The sequence below is a fragment of the Punica granatum genome, chromosome 5 (assembly GCF_007655135.1).
Source record: "Punica granatum isolate Tunisia-2019 chromosome 5, ASM765513v2, whole genome shotgun sequence".
NCBI lineage: Eukaryota > Viridiplantae > Streptophyta > Magnoliopsida > Myrtales > Lythraceae > Punica > Punica granatum.
In genome coordinates this window covers 22,594,907-22,617,028 of record NC_045131.1, presented here as the reverse complement: position 1 = coordinate 22,617,028, position 22,122 = coordinate 22,594,907, and the positions used below count along the sequence as shown (strand labels likewise).

Sequence of the window (22,122 nt, the reverse complement as noted above, 5' to 3'; positions counted from 1 at the left end):
TGCGACCTCTAGATCAACATGCGAAGACTTGTGCAACTAAGCTACACCCTCTTTTGATCCATTCATCAATCTCTTTATCGTGCATCAATGTCACTCAAAACATATGTATTTATGTCCTAGCAGTCTCACCTAAGTTTGCTTGCATTATCATCCTCATATAATTTGTTTATAATGTGCCAACAACTTTATTGGATTATGCAAATTTTCACCTATATTTGTACTCTTTTGGGTAAATTACGCTCATGGTATAAACTTTATTGCAAATGTAGCACTTTGGTACAAACTTTAGAAAGTGTAACAAAATATATATATATATATATATATTCCAAAATGTAACAATCACCTACATTCCGTCATTTTTGGGCTGTCAACATCAATTTTTGTTCAAGTGGTTATTGATATGTAATGTTTGAAAGACATGGATCTTATGCGACGGGATATGTTTAAATTAATATATATATATATTAAAATATTATAAAATTCAAATAAAATAAAAAGACTAGTTTAAAATAAAATAAAGTAAATGATAATAAATTTTTTTAAAAATATAATAAATAAAACATAACATTACTTATTTTCATAATCAAAAGTAAATTAGATTAATTAAAAAAAAAAGATAAATTTTAAAAAAAGAAATATCAATCAGGAGTGAGATCTCGACTAAGATCTCTCCTAGTGGGGGTAGGGGCACCCCGCCAGCCACTCCACCCTCGACCTTGGTCAACAACTGTGTTTGAGCCTGCCAGGTATCACATATGGGGGTGGGGTGGCCGGTGGGGCGCCCCAACCGCTCTTATACAATAGAAAAAGAGAAAAAAAAGAAAAGGAAAGGAAAGAGAATAGGAAGATGGAGAGAGAATGGAAGAGGAGGAAGGGGAAGTTGAAGCAGAGAGGAAGCAAACTTCACAGTCGACGATGAAGGAAGTTACAGTGATGGGAAATGGGTAAAGTGATTTTGCTTTCTGAGTCTGCTTCAAGGTTTTACTTAACTTCTCCTCTTCCTCCTTTTCCATCCTCTTAGTTTTCTTTTTTCTTGTTTAATTTTGATTGAATGAGAGCAGTGGGGGAACCACGGCCCACCAGCCGACCTCTAGACCATGGTCTTTGGCGGTCAGACACTGCCGGTGACCAAGGTCTAGGGGTGGGTTGGCGAGTAGGGGCTCCCCCACCCCTTATTCGACAAACTTCAACTGAGATCCATTAGAGATTCGACCACCAAGATTTGACCAGGTCTGACTGCCGACGACCATTGTCTAAGGGTTGGCTGGTGGGCAGCGGCCCTCGATCCCCATTTGGGGAGATCTTAGTCGAGACAGATATCTTGACTGAGATCTCTCTATTTTATAAAATTTTTATTTTATATTTTTTATTAATTTAATTTATTTTGATTTTTAAAATAATTTATGTTATTCCTTCTGAGTTATAATTTTTTAGAATTTTTTTATAATTATTTTAATTCTAATACTAGTCTTTTTATTTGAATTTTATAAATATTTCCAATTTTATTTTTATTTACTTTTAATTTATAAATATCACATTTGTTCGCCACGTAAGAGCCACGTCTTCCAAAATTACATGTTAACAACCTCGTTAGCAGAATGTTGATGTCAGTCCCAAATTGATGGTTCGTAGCCGATAATAACAAATTGAAACGATTTTGTATTTGTTTGTCACACTCTTTATAGTTTGTACCAAAGTGTTACATTTGCAATAAAGTTTGTACTGCCAATGTAATTTATTCATACTCTTTAGGTTATTTTATTTATTTTAGTCATGTTTTTTTAATTCTTGAAGAATTTGTTGATCTCTTTCAATAAACTCCATGGTTTTGTTACATATATCCGAAAGGGGGACTTTTACTCCCCCCCGCTACTATGGGTACCCACTTTCTTGTTTTTTTTAGTGTTTAGGATAAATTTCGATGACACCCACATAATTTATTAAATAATCAGATACACCCCTCCTTTTAAAATTAGTCACATACCACTCATCTGACCCGAATCAAACCTGATTTTGGTGATTGAGAAACAAGGAGTATATATTATATAAATTTGGGTCGAATTCAGCTTAGCTCGGACTTGGTGACAAGGCATCCACGTGGCGAAAACTAATACTCTTCTTACGATATCAGCGGTGTCAACACCCCATTTTGGTCCACAAGTCAAACAATGTCCATCAATAGCAAACAATGCCACGACTTGAGCGTTATCACAGAAGAAGGCTCCATAGAGCGAGAAATCACTATTCATTCTCAAGTCAGCAAAATCAAGCAGATGACATGTACACATGACAGAAAGACTCCAGGGGTCACCAAAGGGCAACAGAGTGACTAGAGAGCTCAATAACGTCCAAAACCGACATTTTCAGCATACCGCGTGGACATCTCTATTTTTCGATAGTTCGCTCATCCATCGGAAGATAGCCAATATTGAACTTCAAAAATCCACATCAATGCCAAACAGATGTAAAGTGTCTTCAAACGCATTTCGCAAATCATCTGCTCTATACAGAACAACTTTCTATATACAGACAACTTTTCAGTGGAAGTCCAAAACTGCCGGTTTCTCAGAGAAAAGTTAATTCTAAATGTCAGATGCGGCCATGCCCTACAAGCATACAGAGCACGAGCAGTGCTTCAGATTGTCTTTTGGAAGCCACACAGACACTTCAAATGACTTCCGAGCGGCAAAACGGGCTACCCCCTTCGGAAAAGCATAACCGGAGACTGGTTAGATGGAATAATGGCAAACGAAGTTGACCCTGTATGGCCCCGAAAACTCCAACGGACAAACACAATTGGACAAATCAAACAGTAAAACCCTTTTCGGTTTCCCGAGTAACCTCCGAGGAGCATAAAAGGCAATTTTCAGTGGAAATTCATATTCGGAGGTCTTCTTTGGGGAAACTTGACGCCGGATGCCTACCTTACACAGTGCTAGCCTTCTCAAGGCTCAATGTGGAATCGTCAGAATGAATCACACAACTCAGCTAGACCTCCCGAGAGTGCTTTAGAGGTCTCAGATGTATTTCTCAAGTCCTTAGAGGTCCGATCTCGACAAACAGAGATTACAATGATCTCCGGAGCGCCCAAACAACTTAGAAAGCATTCTGAGAAATCCAATTTCGACCTCCTAAGACATCTCCGACTCCACGTTTGCATTACCGGCTTCAGGGACAATTGTTCACGTTGTTTAACAATTTATGTCAAAATGACCAACGTGAGATGCATACACAAGATATGCTCTCAGAAGCGGACAACTTCGCTCTGGTCACCTGCAATAAGCAAAATCGGCTTCTGAGCCTCATATGGACCCGAGGCATTTCTCCTCGAAAAGTGCTAATCTTGAGCTCATTTAATCCATTTTTTCATGTATATTGACAATTCGACGTTCAATTCGAACCACGAACTTCGAATAAGCGACCAATCGAGACCCGAGCTTTCTCCCGATTTCTTCTCTTCGGCCGTGGGACCCACGGGTCAGGCCTAGCCGCCCCATCCTTGCCCTAGGCGTCCTCTCCTTTGTCTTCTTCATCTCCATGAAGATAAGAAGACAACTTGCACACTTATCCCCTAAAATATCTAAGTGTTTCATTCTTGCACTCCAACTCCCCATCAATGCTCATTAATGTTTTAGCTCTTCTCCATCAATGCCAATTGCACAAATATCTTCTTCTTCCATTAAGCCAAACCGATTTTCCCTTAAGCATGTCTTTAATCAAGCTTTTTCTCACTTAATTGCACTTTAGCTTAGCCTATATATTGCATTATTGTCATTAAGCTAAACACAGCTCATCACACATCATCTCACTAGCTTTCTCACTCTTCAAATGCTCTCCAAGACTTGAAGAAACTGCAACAAGCAAGAGGAAGCTTCAGCTGAAGCAAACCAAGTAAAAACCGGGCAAAGTCTTTAGTCGGAATACATCCCGGCTTAAATCCAACTTTACCAAACTTCAAATCCCACATGTTTTCGACCTCCTCTATCCATTTCCGGGCTTAGATTTTAGTTTTGGAGCCTCCAACCCACCAGAACAAGCAACCACAGAATCTGGACAGATTTGGTCCTTCTCGGGTCAAATATGTCAACCCAGATTCCAAGCCCTTCCAAGTCGGTTTGAGCTACCAAAACCCATCAAACACCTTAGGGTGTCAAAGAGTCAATAAATCCAAGAAAAACCCGTCGGTTTAACCCAAGGAAGAAGAAACAGCCCGACTGCCCAATCGGGTTGAAATTTTTGACTGTCCGTGCGGTTTTCTTGCAGATCGGGTTGATCCGAGACCCTTTTCCCCAAAACGACCACACCATCACCTCCGGAGGTGAGTTAGGAGTCGGGAGCCGCTGACCTTGAATCAAAATTCCATCGGGATCCACCGTGGTGAATTCCGACCCGAAAACTGCCCAATCGGGCCAGTTTCCAGGACGCACTCTGTTTTCCATGATTTTTGCAGGACTATACGGGTCAACCCGATAACTCTGGGAGCAAACGACCATCATGGTCACCTAGAGGGGTCCCTTGGCTACCCAGGGCCGCTGACCTTGCCTCAAAATTTCATCGGGAGCCCCGTGGCAACGTCCGACCCGACTTGTGCCAATCGGGTCTGTTCTGGCCCAGTTGAGTCTGTTTTCTGCTTACTGACCTGATTTTGCTTTTGATTTCCGGAAAATCCACGCGTGCTCTCCTCCCAAAACCACCGCAAGGACGTTAAGCATCCTCTTAGCTTTCTGGAACAGTTGAGAACTCTCCGAAAAGCCACCCGAGCCGCCCGAACCGGTTTGTTTTCTCCCGGGTGCCCAGTCGGGTCAAATTACTCCAGACGAGCCTGTTGCTGACAACCGGGTCTGTTCAACGAAAAACAGCCCAAACCCGACCCACCAACGGTCCAACCCGACTTCTAACAGTCCCATCTCGCATCCTGGGACTAGGCGTGACCATTCCCGACTTACAGGAGCTAGGACTTTTACGTTTTTGTTGTGTTTATGGAGTTATAAGAGGTTTTAAGCATAATTTTACTTCCGAACTTTAATTTTATGCAATTTCCTTATTACACCATGCATGTTTATCATTGTTTAACGTGCTAGCATGTCGGGAAATATTTAAATCGAAGTCGAGGAAACCATCCCAACTCAGAAAAGCCGAGATCTCTCGGGTTAACCTCTCCATGAGGTAATCGAGAGCATTCTTGACCTTTTCGGGTCAAGACCGGATTCCTTTGCCCCGATTTAAATTTTTTCCCGAGTTTTATTGTTTTTTCCCGCATCCACGAAGTCGGTATCGTTTTATTCATTCCTTAAATAACGTGTTTGTGCATGTTTGTGTGCTTGAATGCGTTTTCCAAATCATGGCGATACCGACTTTGCAAAAATCATGTCACTTATCGTGTTTAACACTTGAGCATGCGAGAAATAGCCAAAATCGAGTCAAGAACGGTCTCTTTACCTTGATGAAATTCATTTCTCGAATTTTGTGCAAATTGTAATTTCAATATTATCGCAAATCCCGCATTAAAATATTTTTAGAACATCGTTTTCAAAGGAAAAATGCATGAATTCATGTATCGATGACTCTTTCGGGCCCATTTGAATTCCAAGGGTATTTTGGTCATTTTGACCAAATTATCCTCGACCTTCCTGGACCTGTCTTGGTCGCCGTGTCATGAAGTGTTTTCATTAAATTGAGCTTTTCGGGTACTCAGACTCCATTCAGTGGATCAATTCATGATCTGTCTGACTGTTTGTAACCCGCACATTTACTATATTCGGCATTTAATTTTAAGCTGTAAATCCACAAATGGGTTAATCAGGACGCTCACATGATTAAACCCGCTTCACACTGATAAAGTTTGCACGAATTGGCCATTAACTGATAACTCGCGTCAATGAGTTGTCAAATGACGTTGGTGCCCTTTTCAAACTTATCAATTTCAAAAACCCGAAACGCGCGGTCCGATGTAGCATGGACGTCTGGAAAGGGCTTCTGTGTCTCAACTTGAATTTTTACCTGATTTCAAGTAACTCAGGTCAGGATATAGAAGATCTTTCTAGATCACTTTCGGGCAGATTGACTGGTTCTTTGGCTTTATCGGGATTCTTGCACAACCCTGGATGATCCAGGGAATTGGTCGACACCGGTTACAGGCCGAGGTGGCCCGCACTGCGATATTTCCCCTTTTCTGAAAACAATTTTCAAATAAAAGGCAAAATCGTATTTTCACAATTCAGCGACACCCCTAGGGTTAGCATGACAGAAACACTACAGTACGGGATAAGAACGAGCTACTCGTTTAGGTGTAGGTTCATCTGCATAGCCTTTTCTTATCTAACTGATGAGTTTATGTCATCTTAACATAGACTCGGGTAACTAGAACGGTTGTCTCTGTCACAAAACATGCAAAATCCTAGTTAATCATTCATTCGACCTAACCAAATGCTAGACAATGGTTAGGGGAACTCTAGGTTCCAAATCTAGAGTCAAAACACGAGTTTTGGTTAATTCAGTGGTAATTCAGTGACACAATACAAAACAACTGTAAAAGCAATCCACACATACAAAAGACTTGACTACAGACGCAATGTCTATCAAGCTTTCAAAGCAAAGCCGAATGCAGAAGGTTTTACACGCGTTTGCTTGTTTAGTATAAGTATTTGCTTGCAAAACACCCCTGGGTTAATAATCTGTTAACTCACGTAAACTTGGCAACGAAAAACAACTTGTCTGCAATCCACATGCTGTTTTGTTACTTTTCTGCTCTTGTTTGTCCATGCGAGTCGAGCCCGACCCATAGGATGCATTGCACTTAGGGTTCAACACCCTAACCCTCGATCACTAGGTCTAACGCCCTATTCACTGAGAGCGCATGTTGAATTTCAGTATTTCGGTGTTTTCCCTAATTCACGGCGAGTCCGAGCGGAATAATAACCGAAAGCAAACTGACTGGGATTCGACCATTTGCTATTTGGAATTTGTTGTATTTTGAGAGCATTGTAAGGATTTTATTTTGTACATTCAATTTGTAAGAATCTCAATTAGTAAGCATACGGTCTGAGAGTTGAATAATTCGAATCGGTTTCGTGCTTGCCCAAAGGAAAGTAAATCCAAGATCTCGCGGTTCTGGTTCACGCAAGGATTCAACCGTCATGGTTTGATGAACTGTAACGCAAGATTGTGAGCCAATTCCCCGACATGCAGATTTACTTCTCTCTCGGCTTAACAACCGACATCGTTTAATTCACCGAATTTCCGGTGTCAAAACATGCGAGCCGAGCGCAATTTAATCAACGCGGTAAATAATAAAACATGCAAGCCTAGCAAATCAGAGTACCGAAAGAGCGTGCGGGATATAGGCCCGCACGTAACATGAACCCCCGAACACGGACTTTCCGGTTCCACACAGACCAATGCCTTAACAACAACTAGGTGTTCCATACCCTTATACCCCGGGTAACTTAGCCGCCCTCGACCTTTGGGTCGTAAAATGATAAGTGGCGACTCCTTCTCACGCGTGTCTGTCACACGTCCCACGGAAGGTGGACACTCCCAAGCCGCGCGATCCAAAAGCACGCGATGTAGGCCCCGACGAAGAGTCCACATTCGGGTTCGTACAAGCGGAACGAGGGGTGGTGTATGGATAATTTTGAAGGGAGAGAGTGTTGCTGTTTATTTAACAAACTATAAGGGGCGTCGTCGAAATTTATCATATTGTTTAATATACCTAACATTTTTGTAGTAACTTTATCATTTTTTTGGGTTAATAATAGAAAAACAATTAAAAACTTTCCACATTTTATCAATTCTAACACGAACTTTTTTTCCTGACCTAAATATGCACAAACTATCGGTTTGATAACAATTGTAGCACCATGTTAACTGTTTCGTTAATTTGAACGAAAATTGCTGACATGTATTACTATTGTCATGTGGCTCATGATGATAGGCCGAGTGGGACCTATCATATTTTCTTTAATAATAAAATCATTCTAGACAAATATATTAAAAAAAAAAACAAAGAGCAAAATCGAAGTTGATGGAGGAGGGGCAGCGGCCGGCCGGGGACCTTGCTGGCGGCCACCACCCTCGATTGAGGTCACCAATGACCACAAAGGGCACTGGCGACTTCAATCGAGGGGGTGGTGGCTGGGATTGAGGCCACCACCAGCCGAAATCGAGAGAATCCCCAAATCAATTACCTTCTTACCTTCTTGAGTATTTTATATATTTTCAAATCAATTCTCAACTTCGTTTTCTCCATATTCCTGACAAATTCATAATTTTCCTTTGCAAAAACTGTAAGACAAACAATTCTAGCCATTATCGCAACGCATCACAAAAATTAACTTGCTATAACATTAACTAAAACTATAGAAATCCAACCGTGCAACGCGGGAGTAACTTAACTAGTTTCTATAAAAATAAATCTCAGAAATGCTATTTCTGGACATATGAGATGGACGATACATAATTTAATTGCGAGAGCTCCAAACAAGGAAAACAAAAAAAGCAGAGAGAGAGAGAGAGAGTTGATCTAACCACGTCATGCGCAAAATTTTCTCCTGTAATTAGAATCCGACCCCATCTTTCCACTGGAAAAATGTTATTCATTACCAAAAATATACTCAACGATCCTAGCAACCATGTAATATAAACTGTAAATAGATTTTTACAGGAATTTTCTATCTTCCTCATCCTTTTAATTTTTTTGTTCTTTAACGAGGGAAGTCCATATTGTCCTAATAGGAGATAGGAAATGTTGGTTTATTTTCAATTTATTTTGTTTTTATATTGGTGAATCCAATTTTCAGGCGTCTTTGTAGATGTACAGGCCGTCTCTTTGATTAGTGGAGTATGCTTTGTTGAAAGCATGATTAGACCTATGCTTATTATAGAGACTGTTACCAGAGATAAAAAGAAGGGGAAAACCATCGAGATAATCCCATAACAAAATAGGGAAAACAGAATGTAATCATCGAAAAGACATCGTTTCCAAGCTACCACAAGACCCCGCTAAAATTAGGAGGGGGTTGGACACAAGAAGAACGAACACTCAAAATGCAAGAAAGGACATAGAACCTAGTAAGGATGACTCTTTATTTTATCGAAATAAACACAAACTCGGGATGCCATTCTCCGAGGAGATCCCACACATATTCTCAAATATTACTCTTATTTCACATTATTGGTCAATCTGATGGCAAAATCATCGAAATCCTGGCTCAGAAGAAAGCAACCATCTTTTCTCTATTAGGTAGATTCTCATTGATAAACGACACTTCCTTGAAATTGTGCATCCAAGCTTTCAAGAGAGGGAACTTATTGTCCTCAATTAGCTTCACTCCTGTTATCTCTTCAATGACTCCCATCCAGTGGGCAATCCACCCGAAGGCAATATCCACAATATTGATATTGTCCCCTCCAAAGAATTTCTTCTTCCCGTTGAGTCCATGTTCCTCTGGGATGGTCAGCATCTCCGAGGCATCCCTCCTGGCCTTTTCTTGTTTTTCACCCTCAGTTTGGTATATCATCCGACAGCAAGAACCCTGTACCATAAATCCACCATAAGATGCTTTGGCGCGAGTAATTCAAAGCTCATGTACTTTTCTACTATATTGTTCTGGAATAAATTCCATATGCATGCAAATTTTGAAAAGCATGTGATATTTATTTGAACGGACACGGTATTGCCACTTGGAGTTTAGATCTTGCCATCAACGTTAAAACGGTGTGTGAAGCTACTGACATTGGTACTAATATCTATACGCTGTGATCATAATGCCATCAATAATAAAAAATGAATGAGGCGACGACAATGATGACAACTATATTCAACTGCTGTTGAAGCAAGCCTTACAATGAAATATCATCCAATTTATTTCCTTTATCTTTCGAATGAAGTTCATTACGGTTATTGGACGACTTCCTCTAGATCTTGAAATTGTAGGTTCATAACTTTGCGGCAAACATATAAGGAAGTGTGGGAGGACAACTAAAGTCTGTCGGAGGAGGATACTTCATATGAACGTCCAAAAAACAATTAATGATGATAAGTTAGGAATTTCTAAAATTTCAGGTAAAATAAATATGTCTTGAAATCGCTTGTTCACAACGTGAATATAAAAAATTCAATTGCATGCGAAAATCTTGTGTATTTAGTCCCCAGATAGGAATGAAAGAGCTAATATGTAGAAGCAACGAATGATGATAGATTTTGAATACATGATCACATCAAAGATATTGGAAAAGAAATTATTTCCATGAATCATTTTATGGATCTGGGAAGTGTAATCGGTTGTGGTATGCATATCATACAAAACCTGCAGGTTGTAGAGTTACTTTCAATTCCTAGATTTTATATGTTGTCTTATTATTCCCCTCTGCAAGGACTAAGGCATGGTAAATTATTCGAGTTTCATAATAAGATGATTTAATCGACGGAAATATCATTTTGACAATGTTTACTTGGGACCAATAAATCTGGAAGTAGGTCTGTATCTATCTGTCGATCTAAGCTAATCTAATCTAAATTCTCTATCTTAACTATCTAAGTTAGCGAAATTAGTCCCCATGGCCACCAAGGGAGATTTGGAAAGCCTTTTCCAACTGCAGGCCTTCTCTCTTTTTTCTTTCTCTTTTCCTTTTCTATTTTCTCTCATCTTTTATAATTCATATGCGAGCTAGGTCAGTCTACTAATGGGTGAATCTCTCCCATTCGTAGACAATTTCCACAAGACTCATACCGAGACCTTACTTAAGCTAAAAGATATGTCAAACCACCTAAATCAACCCACATTGATTATCGTTACTTAATTCTAATTGAAATAATTTGAAAGTCACTTCAAAATGATAAAGCGGATTGGCAACTAGTCTCCCCACCCTTTGGTTATTAGTTCTATTTTTCTTCATCGAATTTCTCATCTAGTCTTTTTTTTTTGCCACCCCCCCATCCTCATTTCTAATATCTCGATTAACACTCATATACTCACGTATCGATTTTTATATATTTCTCACAAAATGTGGTGCCGCCAAATGTAATAATAATTAAACAAATTCAAATCTAAATGACTATACATACTCTTACATGAGGAATTATTTTATTGTTCAACAAAACAAATATAATAAGAAAAAGAGAGAAGAGGAGTAATGTTGGTTTTTGTACAATTTTATATCTTTTAATCAATCTAAATCTTCAAGAAATCTAAAGAAATAATAAAAAATCGTTATACCTAGAGATAATTATTTTTTATTTACTTGGCCTATATGCCATATGATTATTACTTAAATTGAACCAATCAAATTTAAATATTATTGAACGAAAACTTTAGGACCCATGTGACCGTGCCAATGCGCTGGACTCCATCCTAGTATCAACATAAGACACCCTATGCCAGTTATCTTGTCGAGGTCCCATGCTATAGTATGTGTTTACCAAACAAGTCCACATTATCTGTTTCCAATAATGTCGTTGGAAATCTTAGTACCCCATAAGATAAGGAATAAGAAAAATGAAGAAAAGTTAAATATATGCATGCCCCTTATCTTGGGCAAATTTGACCCAAGATCGAGCCTCTGCCCTTTCATAAGGACCGCTCGGCAATAAAGGCTGTTGTGGCCACTTCTTGTCTAGATATTCCAGTATAAACCACGGGTTCACAGATCGGTCGTCCAACATGAACAAGCACTGGAATTTTCTTGTACACCGGGTTGTACTGTAATAGTTGAGGACTCTTATTGAAAAGATCTTCAATGTACTCGAATGGAATGCCCTTGAGCTTCAATGCCCATATTACTCTGCAACTGAACGGACTCGGCCATGCCCCATAGAGCTTCACTATTTCCATTTTCAGATGCGGCTTTAAGTTGGTTCACAGATTGTCTAATTAGTTCTTGGGATGGAGAAAGCAATTTATAATGTTATAATTGGGAGCTGGTGGTAAGCTTGGCTTTTGGAATTTGATTAAATAAACAGAAGTGGGAGTCGTTGGATTAACGTGTAAAATGCAAACTTTTCTTCCTCACTTTCGACACAATGGCTATGAATAAAATACTGTCGATTTGATATGATAAAATATAGGATAAATTGTACTGGTGGTTTAAAATGTTTTACAAACGTTTCATTATGGTACAAAAAGTTTTTTTCGCTACATGATAATACAAAATGTTTCAAAGTTGTTTCATGATGGTACAAATCGTCAACTCGAGCTTGACGCCGTCAAGCCGACGCTGACGTGGCTACTATGTGTCACCTCCTTGCTGACGTGGCCGAAAAATTTTAAATAATTCTAAAAATTTTAAAATTTTAAAACTTTTAAAAATAATTTTAAACTTTAATTTAAAATTTAAAATTTATTATTTTAAATTAAAATAATTTTAATATTAAATTTTAAATTTTTTATAAAAATTTTTTAAAATTTTTTAAAATTAAAAAAAAAAAATTGAAAAAATTTTAAAATTTTAAAATTTTTTAAATTTTTTAAAAATAATTTTAAATTTTTCAAAATTTTAAAATAAATTTTTTATTTTTTTCTAAATTTTTACTCTTTTTTGTATTTTTTATTATTTTTTGTATTTTTTTAAAAAATTCTAAAAATTTATATTTTTTAAAAACAATTTTTTTATTTTTTTTAAATAATTTTTTTTATTTTTTTCAAAATATTTACTATTTTTTTGTATTTTTTGGACTTTTTAAAATTTTATTCTCTCTTAAATGACGTGGCGCACTATGATTGGTTCCACGTAACAAAAGTGACACATCGTACGGGCCACGTCAGCAAAATGTGAATGGCGTTAGGGCCAATTGACGGTTTGTACCATCATGAAACAACTTTGAAACATTTTGTATCATCATGTAACGAAAAAAACTTTTTGGACCATAATGAAACATTTGTAAAATATTTTGGACCACCAGTGCAATTTACCCTAAAATATAATAGCTTTCCATTGAACCGGAAGAAACAAAACATGGTTTTGTTGTTAAAAATAAATATCAAAATAATTTTATAGGTAACAAATTTTAGATCAACCTATTATACATATTTAAAGTAGACTCATGCGAACGGCATATGTTCAACGAGAGCTCACCTTGGACGTTCCCTCAGCTCTTGATACAATGTCTCTTCACGGTTCCTATACATGCATCAAATTTTCTATTCCCAAAAGAGAAATTAATAATACTGAAACAATTAAATAATATCATAAATAAATATAGATAAATGGGCAGAGATAATAAATGTGAACATGTTTACAATGGTGTCGACAATGGGGGGTGGGGCACCCCTCCAGCCACTCTACCCTCGACCTTGGTCAACAATGGTGTCGGAGCCCGTCGGATATCACATAAGGGGGGTGGGCTGGCTGGTCGGGGGCGCCCACACCCCTCTAATACAATAGAAAAAGGAAAAAGAAAAAAAAAAGAATAGGAAGATGGGAGAGAGAATGGAAGAGGACGAAGGGGAAGGTGAAGTAGAGAGGAAGCAAGCTTTAGGGTCGATGAAGCAAGTTGCAGTGATGGGAAATGGGTAAAGTGATTTTGCTTACTGAGTCTGCTACAAGGTTTTGCTTGACTTTTCTTCTTCCTCCTTCTCCATCCTCTTAGATTTTTTTTTAAAAAAAAATTGATTGAATGAGAGGGGTAGGGCATCGCAACCTGCCAGCCGACCTCTAGGCCATGGTCATCGACAGTCAGACGCCAACGACCAAGGTCTAGGGGTGGGTTGGTAGGCGGGGGCACAACCACCCCCCATTTGACATACTTCGACTGAGATCCATTAGAGATTTGACTGTCAAGATTAGACGATGTCTGGCCATCGACGACCATTGTCTAAGGGTTAGCTGGCAGGCAGTGGCCCCCGATCCCTAATTGGGAGAGATCTTAGTCGAGACAGATATCTTGACTGAGATCTCTCTATTTTTTTAATTTATCTTTTATGTTTTTGATTAATTTAATTTTTTTGATTTTTAAAATAATTTATGTTATTTTTTTGAGTTATAATTTTTCAATAATTTTTTATAATTATTTTAATTTTAAAAACTAATCTTTTTATTGAATTTTATAAATATTTCTATTTTTATTTTTATTTTTTTAATTTATAAATATCACATTTGTTCGCCATGTAAGAGCCACATCTTCCAAAATTACATGTTAACAGCCTCGTCAGCAAAATGTTGACATCAGTCCTAAATTAATGGTTCATAGCTGATTATAACAATTTGAAACAATTTTGTACTTGTTTGTCACACTCTTTAAAGTTTGCACTAAAGTGTCACATTTGCAATAAAGTTTGTACCACCAATGTAATTTACCTCGTACTCTTTAGGTTATTTTATTTATTTTATTCATGTTTATTTAATTCTAGAAGAATTTGTTGATCTCTTTCAATAAGATCCATGGTTTTGTTACATATATCCGAAAGGGAGACTTTTATTTTCCCCTGCTACTATGGGTACCCACTTTCTTATTTTTTTAATGTTTAGGATAAATTTCAATGACACCCCCATAATTTGTTAAATAACGAGCTACCCCCTTTTAAAATTAGTCACATACTACTCCTCTTACCCGAATCAAACCTGATTTTGGTGATTGAGAAACAAGGAGAATATACTATATAAAATCGGGTTAGATTCAGCTCGGCTTGGACTCGATGACAAGGCATCCATGTGGCGAAAACAAATACTTTTTGTGCGATGTCAGCAGAATGAGGGGTGGTATGTGGCTAATTTTGAAAGGAGAAAGTGTCATTAGTTATTTAACAAATTATAAGAGGTGCCGTCGAAATTTACCATAATGTTTAATATTCCTAACGTTTTGTAGTAACTTTATCATTTTTAACAAAAAAATAATAACATTCCACATTTTATCATTTCTAACACAAACTTTTTTTTTCTAACTTAAATATGCACAAACTATTGATTTGATAACAATTATAGTACCGCGTCAACTTTTCCGTTAATTTGAACGGAAATTGCTGACATGTATTACTATTTTCACGTGGCTCATGTTGATAGGGCGAGTGGGACCTACTATATTTTCTTTAATAATAAAATCATTCCAGAAAATATAAAAATTAATTTTTTTTTTAAAAAAAGCAGAGAGCAAAATTGAAGTGGATGGATGAGGGGCGATGGCCAGTAGTGGGGGCCTCGCTGCCAGCCACCACCCCCGACTGAGGTCACCGATGACCATAAAGAGCACTGGCGACCTCAATCGAGAGGGTGGAGGTTGGGATTGAGACCTCCACATGCCGGAATCGAGAGAATCCCCAAATCAATTACCTTCTTACCTTCTTGAGTATTGTGTATATTCTCAAATCAATTGTCGACTTTGTTTTCTCCATATTCCTAACAAATTCATAATTTTCCTTTGCAAAAACTGCAAGACAAACAATTTTAGCCATTATCGCAACGCATCACAAGAATTAACTCGCTATAACATTAACTAAAACTATAAAAATGTAACCGCTCAACTCGCGAGTAACTTAACTAGTTTCTATAAAAATAAACTTCATAAATGCTATTTCTAGACATACGAGATGGACGACACATAATTTAATTGCGAGAGTTCCAAACAAGGAGACAAAGAAAAAGAGAGAGAGAGAGAGAGAGAGAGTAGATCTAACCACAACATACGCAAAATTTTCTCCTGTAATTGGAATCCGACCCCATCTTCCCACTGAAAAAATGTTATTCATTACCAAAAATATACTCAACTATCCTAGCAACCATGTAATATAAACTGTAAATAGATATTTACAGGAATTTTCTATCTTCCTCATCTTTTTAAATTTGTTGTTCTTTAACGAGGGAAGTCCATATGGTCCTAATGGGAGATAGGAAATGTTGGTTTATTTTCAATTTATTTTGTTTTTATATTGGTGTATCCAAATTTCAGGCGTCTTTGTAGATGTACAGGCCGTCTCTTTGATTAGTGGAGTATGCTTTGTTGAAAGCATGATTACATCTGTGCTTATTAAAGAGACTGTTACCAGAGAAAGAAAGAAGGGGAAAATCATCGAGATATCCCCATAACAAAATAGGGAAAACATAATGTAATCAATGAATAGTTGACAATATCCTCTAATAGAGACGCATCGGTGATTTTCACTATCAGTAAACACTGATACTTCCAAGTTAACCTGAAAAACCGAGTTGCATTTAAACACTGCAAGTCTATTTATTCGAGCTTCGGTTCAGCTCCTCAAGTCCATAACAATTAGTTTTTTTTCTTTCTATTTTGTGAGACCAATCGATTCAAAGTTAATTTTAGTCCTCAACTTTTTCTTAGTCTTAGTCCCTCAAACTATTTTTGGGTTGAATTTAATTCCCAACCTTTTCTACTGGTTCACTTATGGTCCTACTATTATTTCATTGGATTAAACAAGCTGAAGTGACATTTTATACCTATATAAATTAATTTTAAAAATATTCAAAAGTATTAAAAGAGCGAAAGTTACAAATCGGGATAGAAGAGGATAGGGGACCGAAGGAGAACTTGCTAGAGGCCACCCCTCCCCTCCAAGGCCACCGGTGGCCTGTACATTAGGCCGCAACCTTGGAAAGGGGAAGGGGGTGGGAGTGGCCGCTAGTAAGTCTATTTCCTCTCCTAATAGGGAGATCCAAGTCTAGTGAATTGATTGTGGGAGGAGATAGACGAGTCGACGGATACTCCTCCCCTTTCGAGCACCCCCCACCCGCCAGTGGCCCCAGCAACATGGGGGAGGAGAAGCCGCCTACAAGACCCCTTGCTCCCCTAATTGCGAGATCTCAATTTGAATCGAACTGAGATCTCTCGATTAGGGGAGGAGGGGGCATTGCTAGAGATCGTCCATTCCCCTTTAAAGTTATCAGTGACCTGTACATTCATTATGATTTCAGAGTGGGATGAGGTGGCCACTGGCAAGTCCCTTTCTAGACCCTTCCCTCTCTTCGTTTCAATTTTTCAATTTTATTTATTTATTTAGTATTTTAATGTTCTAAAAATTAATTTTTCATTTACGAGGGAGATTCATAGATAAATAATAAATGAGCATGGATAATTCCATTAAGTATCATACTTAGACTTCTTGATTACTAGATAAGAGCGTGTGCCATTACCTTACACCATCTTTGATGTAAACATTAATTTTTATGTGGTTTAGTTTTTGTTCACAAAGTGCCACTGCCGAACTTTTGCCGACGCTTTTCCAAACCTTCGGCAAACCTCTGTCAACTGGATTTTAAGAGATCTTTTTAAAAACGTTTGGAAAAGTGTTAGGAAACTTATTCTACCGCCTAAAAGCATTGCCCAAAGTAAAAAAAAAAAAAGTTGCCTATAGGGTTGTCCATTCGGTTCAAATCGAACCAAACAGTCAAATCGAAACGAAATGCAATTTGTCCCTAAAATACAAACCGAATTGAACTACCTTAAAAACCGAACCGAATATTTCGGTTTGGTTCGGTTTCGATTTAAACCAATAAATATAATAATAATAATAATAATAATAATAATAATAATAAGTGTCTTACGGCATCTTCCTCCAAACAGAGGCGAGCAGGTCCTCTCTCATTTTCTCTCTCTTCTTTCGCTCTCTCAGAGGAGTTAGATCTCGACATTACAAGCTGATCTAAAAATCATTACAAGCTGAACGAAAAATCGACGATTAACGCAAGGACATAGATGGAGTCAGTGTAGCAGCAGCCGCAGGGACAGAGAGCAGAGTCGTCGTTGCCGTCAACGAGGATTGGGGGCTTCTGACCGCAAACGCAAGGACACAGATGGAGGACCTCTGTCACAGAATCACAGATGAAGGGGACCTCGCGACCTCATGAACGAGAGAGAGAGAGAGAGAGAGAGAGAGAGAGAGAACCGTGACAGAAGTAGAGTCGAGATCGAGAAGAGAACGGAGTCGGAGAATTTGGACTTCGAACTCGGAGAGAGCTCAGCCACTCAGGCCGCCTGAGATGCGAGGTTTTGCCTTTGGCCCTTTGCGATCTGAGCTGCTGCTTTGCACTGCTAAAGGCCGAGGGGCTGAAATAAAAAACCTGTAACTCTTCAATAATACACACAAACGACAGACACAGACACACAAAGACAAAGACAGACCAGTTTGTCTTTTAAAATAAGAATTCGGTTCGGTTCCCAAATCGTAGGAATTGTAGCCGAACCGTATTTTTTATTTGAAATCGAACTCTCTAAATAGAAATTGAACCAACCGACTATTTCGATTCGGTTTTCCGGGTCGGTTCAATTTGAACCGAATAATGCACATCCCTAGCAAGAAATCCATCTGAGGCTCCCCCTACTTGTATCTTCTTGGCCTGCCAACGGGGCTGATCTAAGTGTGTCGGGTAATGGATGCCTTAGTGCTGTATTCTCTTGGTTTACATTGAGAAGATTTCCGGTGGCTCTGTACTCTAATCAGAATGTAGAGGGCATCAACTCATCGACAGTAACTATTGAAGCTTCATTCGTTACAAGCAAAGATCTTACATGGAAGCCGCCTTCACCAAAGAATGCTCAATTTGGGCAAGTTTGGATTATATATCTAATGTAGATCTTGATTCCTTGAGCCCTCATAGAGGGGAGGTGAGTCTGGGACATTGCCCAAGCATCGTGTATTCAAGTGGTCTTCAGCTTAGCAAACCTTTTAGGTTAGAATACACAATACTTGCAAAACCTATTGAAACAAAAATCTTCTGAAAGGCATGATGATGAGATACTTCAATGGAAAGAAGATGATTTTCATAATTTTTTTTGAAGGGAATCATACTTTAAATCAAAATTGAATGACCTTATACTCAATTTCAAAAAGAAAAGAAAAGAAAGAAAGAAAAAACGTGGCTTTTGGGTTGGCTTCTGACCATTCCGAGATTTAGTCTGTTTCGAATCTTTCGTTCCAGGGATTATATTGTACAATCCAATTCTTTGAAGTTTCATGTTCAACCAGATCATGTTATGGAAGTATTCCTTCCAATCTCATCAAACGAACATGATTGCACATCTCCTGTGTGTGCATCAAAGATTTTTTACTAGATGTTCAGCCTTATTTGGTACGCTGGAATAAGATGAAAAGGAATGGAATGAAAATCCATTATTCGACTCCATTTCCTCATATATGAAGAGATATTTGTATGTGTTAGAAAGAGCATTTCAATTGGAGGGAAATTTTTTGACAACATGATGAATTGGTCATTCCTTCAAAAAACTTATTAAGTCTCGTTTGCTACACGGGAATGAAATGGAATGAACATTCCATCCTTCCATTACATTTCCTTTTTTAGTGTCACTATTGTGAGTTGGAAAGGGCATCACTCAGGTTTAGGGGTAAGAAATACACCTAGTTGTGCTAAGGCCCATGGTTTACCAAACCAAGGGTTCCAAGTTCGGTGGTTTTTTTATGTGCGGGCCTATATCTCACATTCTATTGGTACTCTAGTTTGTATAGGCTTTACCATTTTTAATTTGTTTACCGGATGAGTTAAGTTTCGCTTGTCTTACTAGAAAACAATTGATTTAGGCTAAGAGCTCGGGAGACGAGCAGATCCTCGTGTCAGGGGATCATTCCACCGTCCTCGCGTCTCGGTTAACCGGACCATGATGGCGGGTTCACCGCGTGATTGGGCCCGTGACTCATTTGGTCCCTCCCAAATCAGGGACCCATAAACCGATGTGACCGGTTCCGACTCTTGGATAGCGCACCTGCCGATCGGGATCATTACATGAAAAAATGTACAAATATATTTCTCACAATGTACTCTCAAATAAATACAAATTACATCAAGCGGATCCCAATCGGTTCACGTTTGGCCAATAGTTCGCTTGTGCTGGCCCTGAGGTTTGAAAGACTGAAATTGAAAGTAATGCGATGCGGCTCATGAGAGTTGGAGGTCGGGTCTGACAGAACCAATGGATCCCAAGAGGACCATGTGGTCCTCGAGATAGCCGTGGGACCGGAAGAGCTCCTGGGTGATTCTAACCTCTTTTCACACACCCAGATCCGAGCTGTCCTCCGATTAGATACTACTCGGATTGAGATAGTTACTCGAGGTCAGACCCCATGCTGCGCTCGGGTTGCACGCACTTGCTGTGTGCAGGCGTTGGACCCCGTGATCGATAGCTGGGGGCGTTGGGCCCCGTGTTGTTCGTGTCCTATGGGTTCGAGCTCGAACCGCCATAAACAGACAAGACAAATAGGAAACAGATAAAATAGACAAGGTATGAATTAATTGCAATGCTTACATGATTATTAGATTATGAATCGGGGTTGATTAACAGACATGTCTCTATCATAAGCAGGTGAAACAGAGATGGCATACATAGTGAAAATCGAAAAATGGGCCGCTCCGGAGGGCATGTAGCATTCAGCTTCGCTTAGAAAGGACTCGACGGACATGATGTCTCTCATCAAGCCCTGAATGAGTGAATTTGTTTTAAATTCTTCTGTTTTGTGACACTGACAGATTAATGTGTTATGAAAGAGTGTGTTTTGCCAGGATCCTAAAACCTAGGGTTTTGTTCGGCCCATTTTTCATTGTTTGAATATGTCGGATATGTGATTAGTCCAGTTGTGTTTTATGATGGAAAAACCCGATGTTAAGCACAAACTTTGGAAAGTGGGAACATGAAGCACCAAGGAGGTGCCAAGGTCTCTGCTCATGTATTATGAAGGACCGGACAACATTTCACTGCCCTTCCCGCTTGCATCTATGGTCCACGTTCCTAAGCACCCCATCTATGCTAGAATGATCGAAACACTTCAGTCGGAAAGAGAAGGTTGTGCAAATGAAAGTTGCGTCCACACTGGCTGCCCATCTCTTCTAGTGGCTCGGAGTGTTTTGACCACTCTAACCCTAAGATTGTCGGTAACTCATAAATCGATCGTCGTGCCCTTGAGTCAGAAAATGTGTTTGTGTGAAGAGAAAGCCGAGACTGCATAATATGGACCGTCGAGGTTGGTAGCCGGTGTCGACCGATCCCTCGGACCCGCCAGGGTTGTGTGAATCTTGAGGGAGCCGAGAGAACGGTCGATCTGCTTGGAAGTGGTCAAAGAAGAACTCCCGCATTCCGACTCGAGCCACCTCAAATTGAACCTAGACTCGAGTCGAGACACACGAGTCCTCCCTAGATGTTCATGCTTATTGCGTATCTTGGTATTTTGTTGAAAATTGTGGGTTTTGAAAAGGGCATAACTATTGGTTCATGACTTACCAACCCAATTACAAGTTAATGATTAGTCTGTGCAATTTATTAGAAACGTCGTGTGAATTAATTAGCCGAATGGATCGTCCCAATTACTATACGTGTGAGATTGATTAAGTTGAGTGAATTGCCGAATGCTTTTGGATTTGTGGGTTTCGAATTATCGGCTCGATTATGGGTGGACCATCCAAATATAATTCTAATCCCCGATCATTTTAGTTATTCAGAAATGACTCATGCCACGAAGACCATAACGGGTCCTCATGAGCCAAGGAGGCTCGGTCAAGGACGGCCGGAGCCTCGAGTGGGCCCGCAATGGTCTTCATGACCCGAGTCCATGCAAATTTCGTATATAACGTGTTAAATGAACCATTAATTGTTAAAAAGGTGTAGGTGTAGGTATTGAGATTACATAAAAAAACGGGAATCAAGTCTAATGGAGATAAAGAGACCATCATGGGTCCAAGCCAAGCTCAAAGGAATACCTCGGCCACCTCTTCAAGGAAATGGCTGAGAGGTCCCTCGAGCTAAACTTGGGCTCGGGAAGTCTCTTCGACTCGATTACGCTAGTTTCTTGCATGCACAGCGCATTAAACACAATAATAAACAAATATACACGAGGCCGGTGCCACCATGATAACGGGAAATACATGCGATGTAAATAAACATGCATAAAACACGATATTATACGGAATCGAAAAAAAAATAGCACCAACATGAGAAACGATGAAATGCAAAAACATGGGAGACTGTCAGCACCCCATTTTGGCTCACCATTCCAAACAATGATATTAGCAATGACCCAAGCCACGACTTGAGCAGAATACAGAAAACGGCTCGGCAGAGCAAGAAATCACTATTCATCCTCAAGTTGGCAAAATTGAGCAAATGGCCCATGGACATGACAGAAGGACTCTAGGGGTCACCAAAGGGGAACAGAGCGACCAAAGAACTCAACA

At 39.1% G+C, this 22,122-nt stretch overlaps 1 protein-coding gene and 1 long non-coding RNA gene across 2 annotated transcripts; both read right to left on the bottom strand.

The window, feature by feature from the left end:
* Positions 1-9,209: 9,209 nt before the first annotated feature.
* On the bottom strand, positions 9,210-9,518 carry LOC116209068 (glutathione transferase GST 23-like). Its single transcript, XM_031542631.1, has one exon. It carries the CDS (start codon positions 9,516-9,518, stop codon positions 9,210-9,212), a length of 309 nt encoding a protein of 102 aa, XP_031398491.1.
* A 7,925-nt stretch (positions 9,519-17,443) lies between these two features.
* On the bottom strand, positions 17,444-18,031 carry LOC116208644. The gene is made up of 2 exons (XR_004157105.1): positions 17,832-18,031; positions 17,444-17,750 (listed from the first exon to the last, which is right to left on the bottom strand). It is a non-coding gene; the product is annotated as an uncharacterized LOC116208644 (long non-coding RNA).
* Positions 18,032-22,122: the final 4,091 nt, after the last annotated feature.

Coding starts and splice junctions, on each gene's coding strand:
- LOC116209068 (XM_031542631.1), bottom strand. CDS start 9,518: ATGATATACCAAACTGAGGGTGAAAAACAAGAAAAGGCCAGGAGGGAT.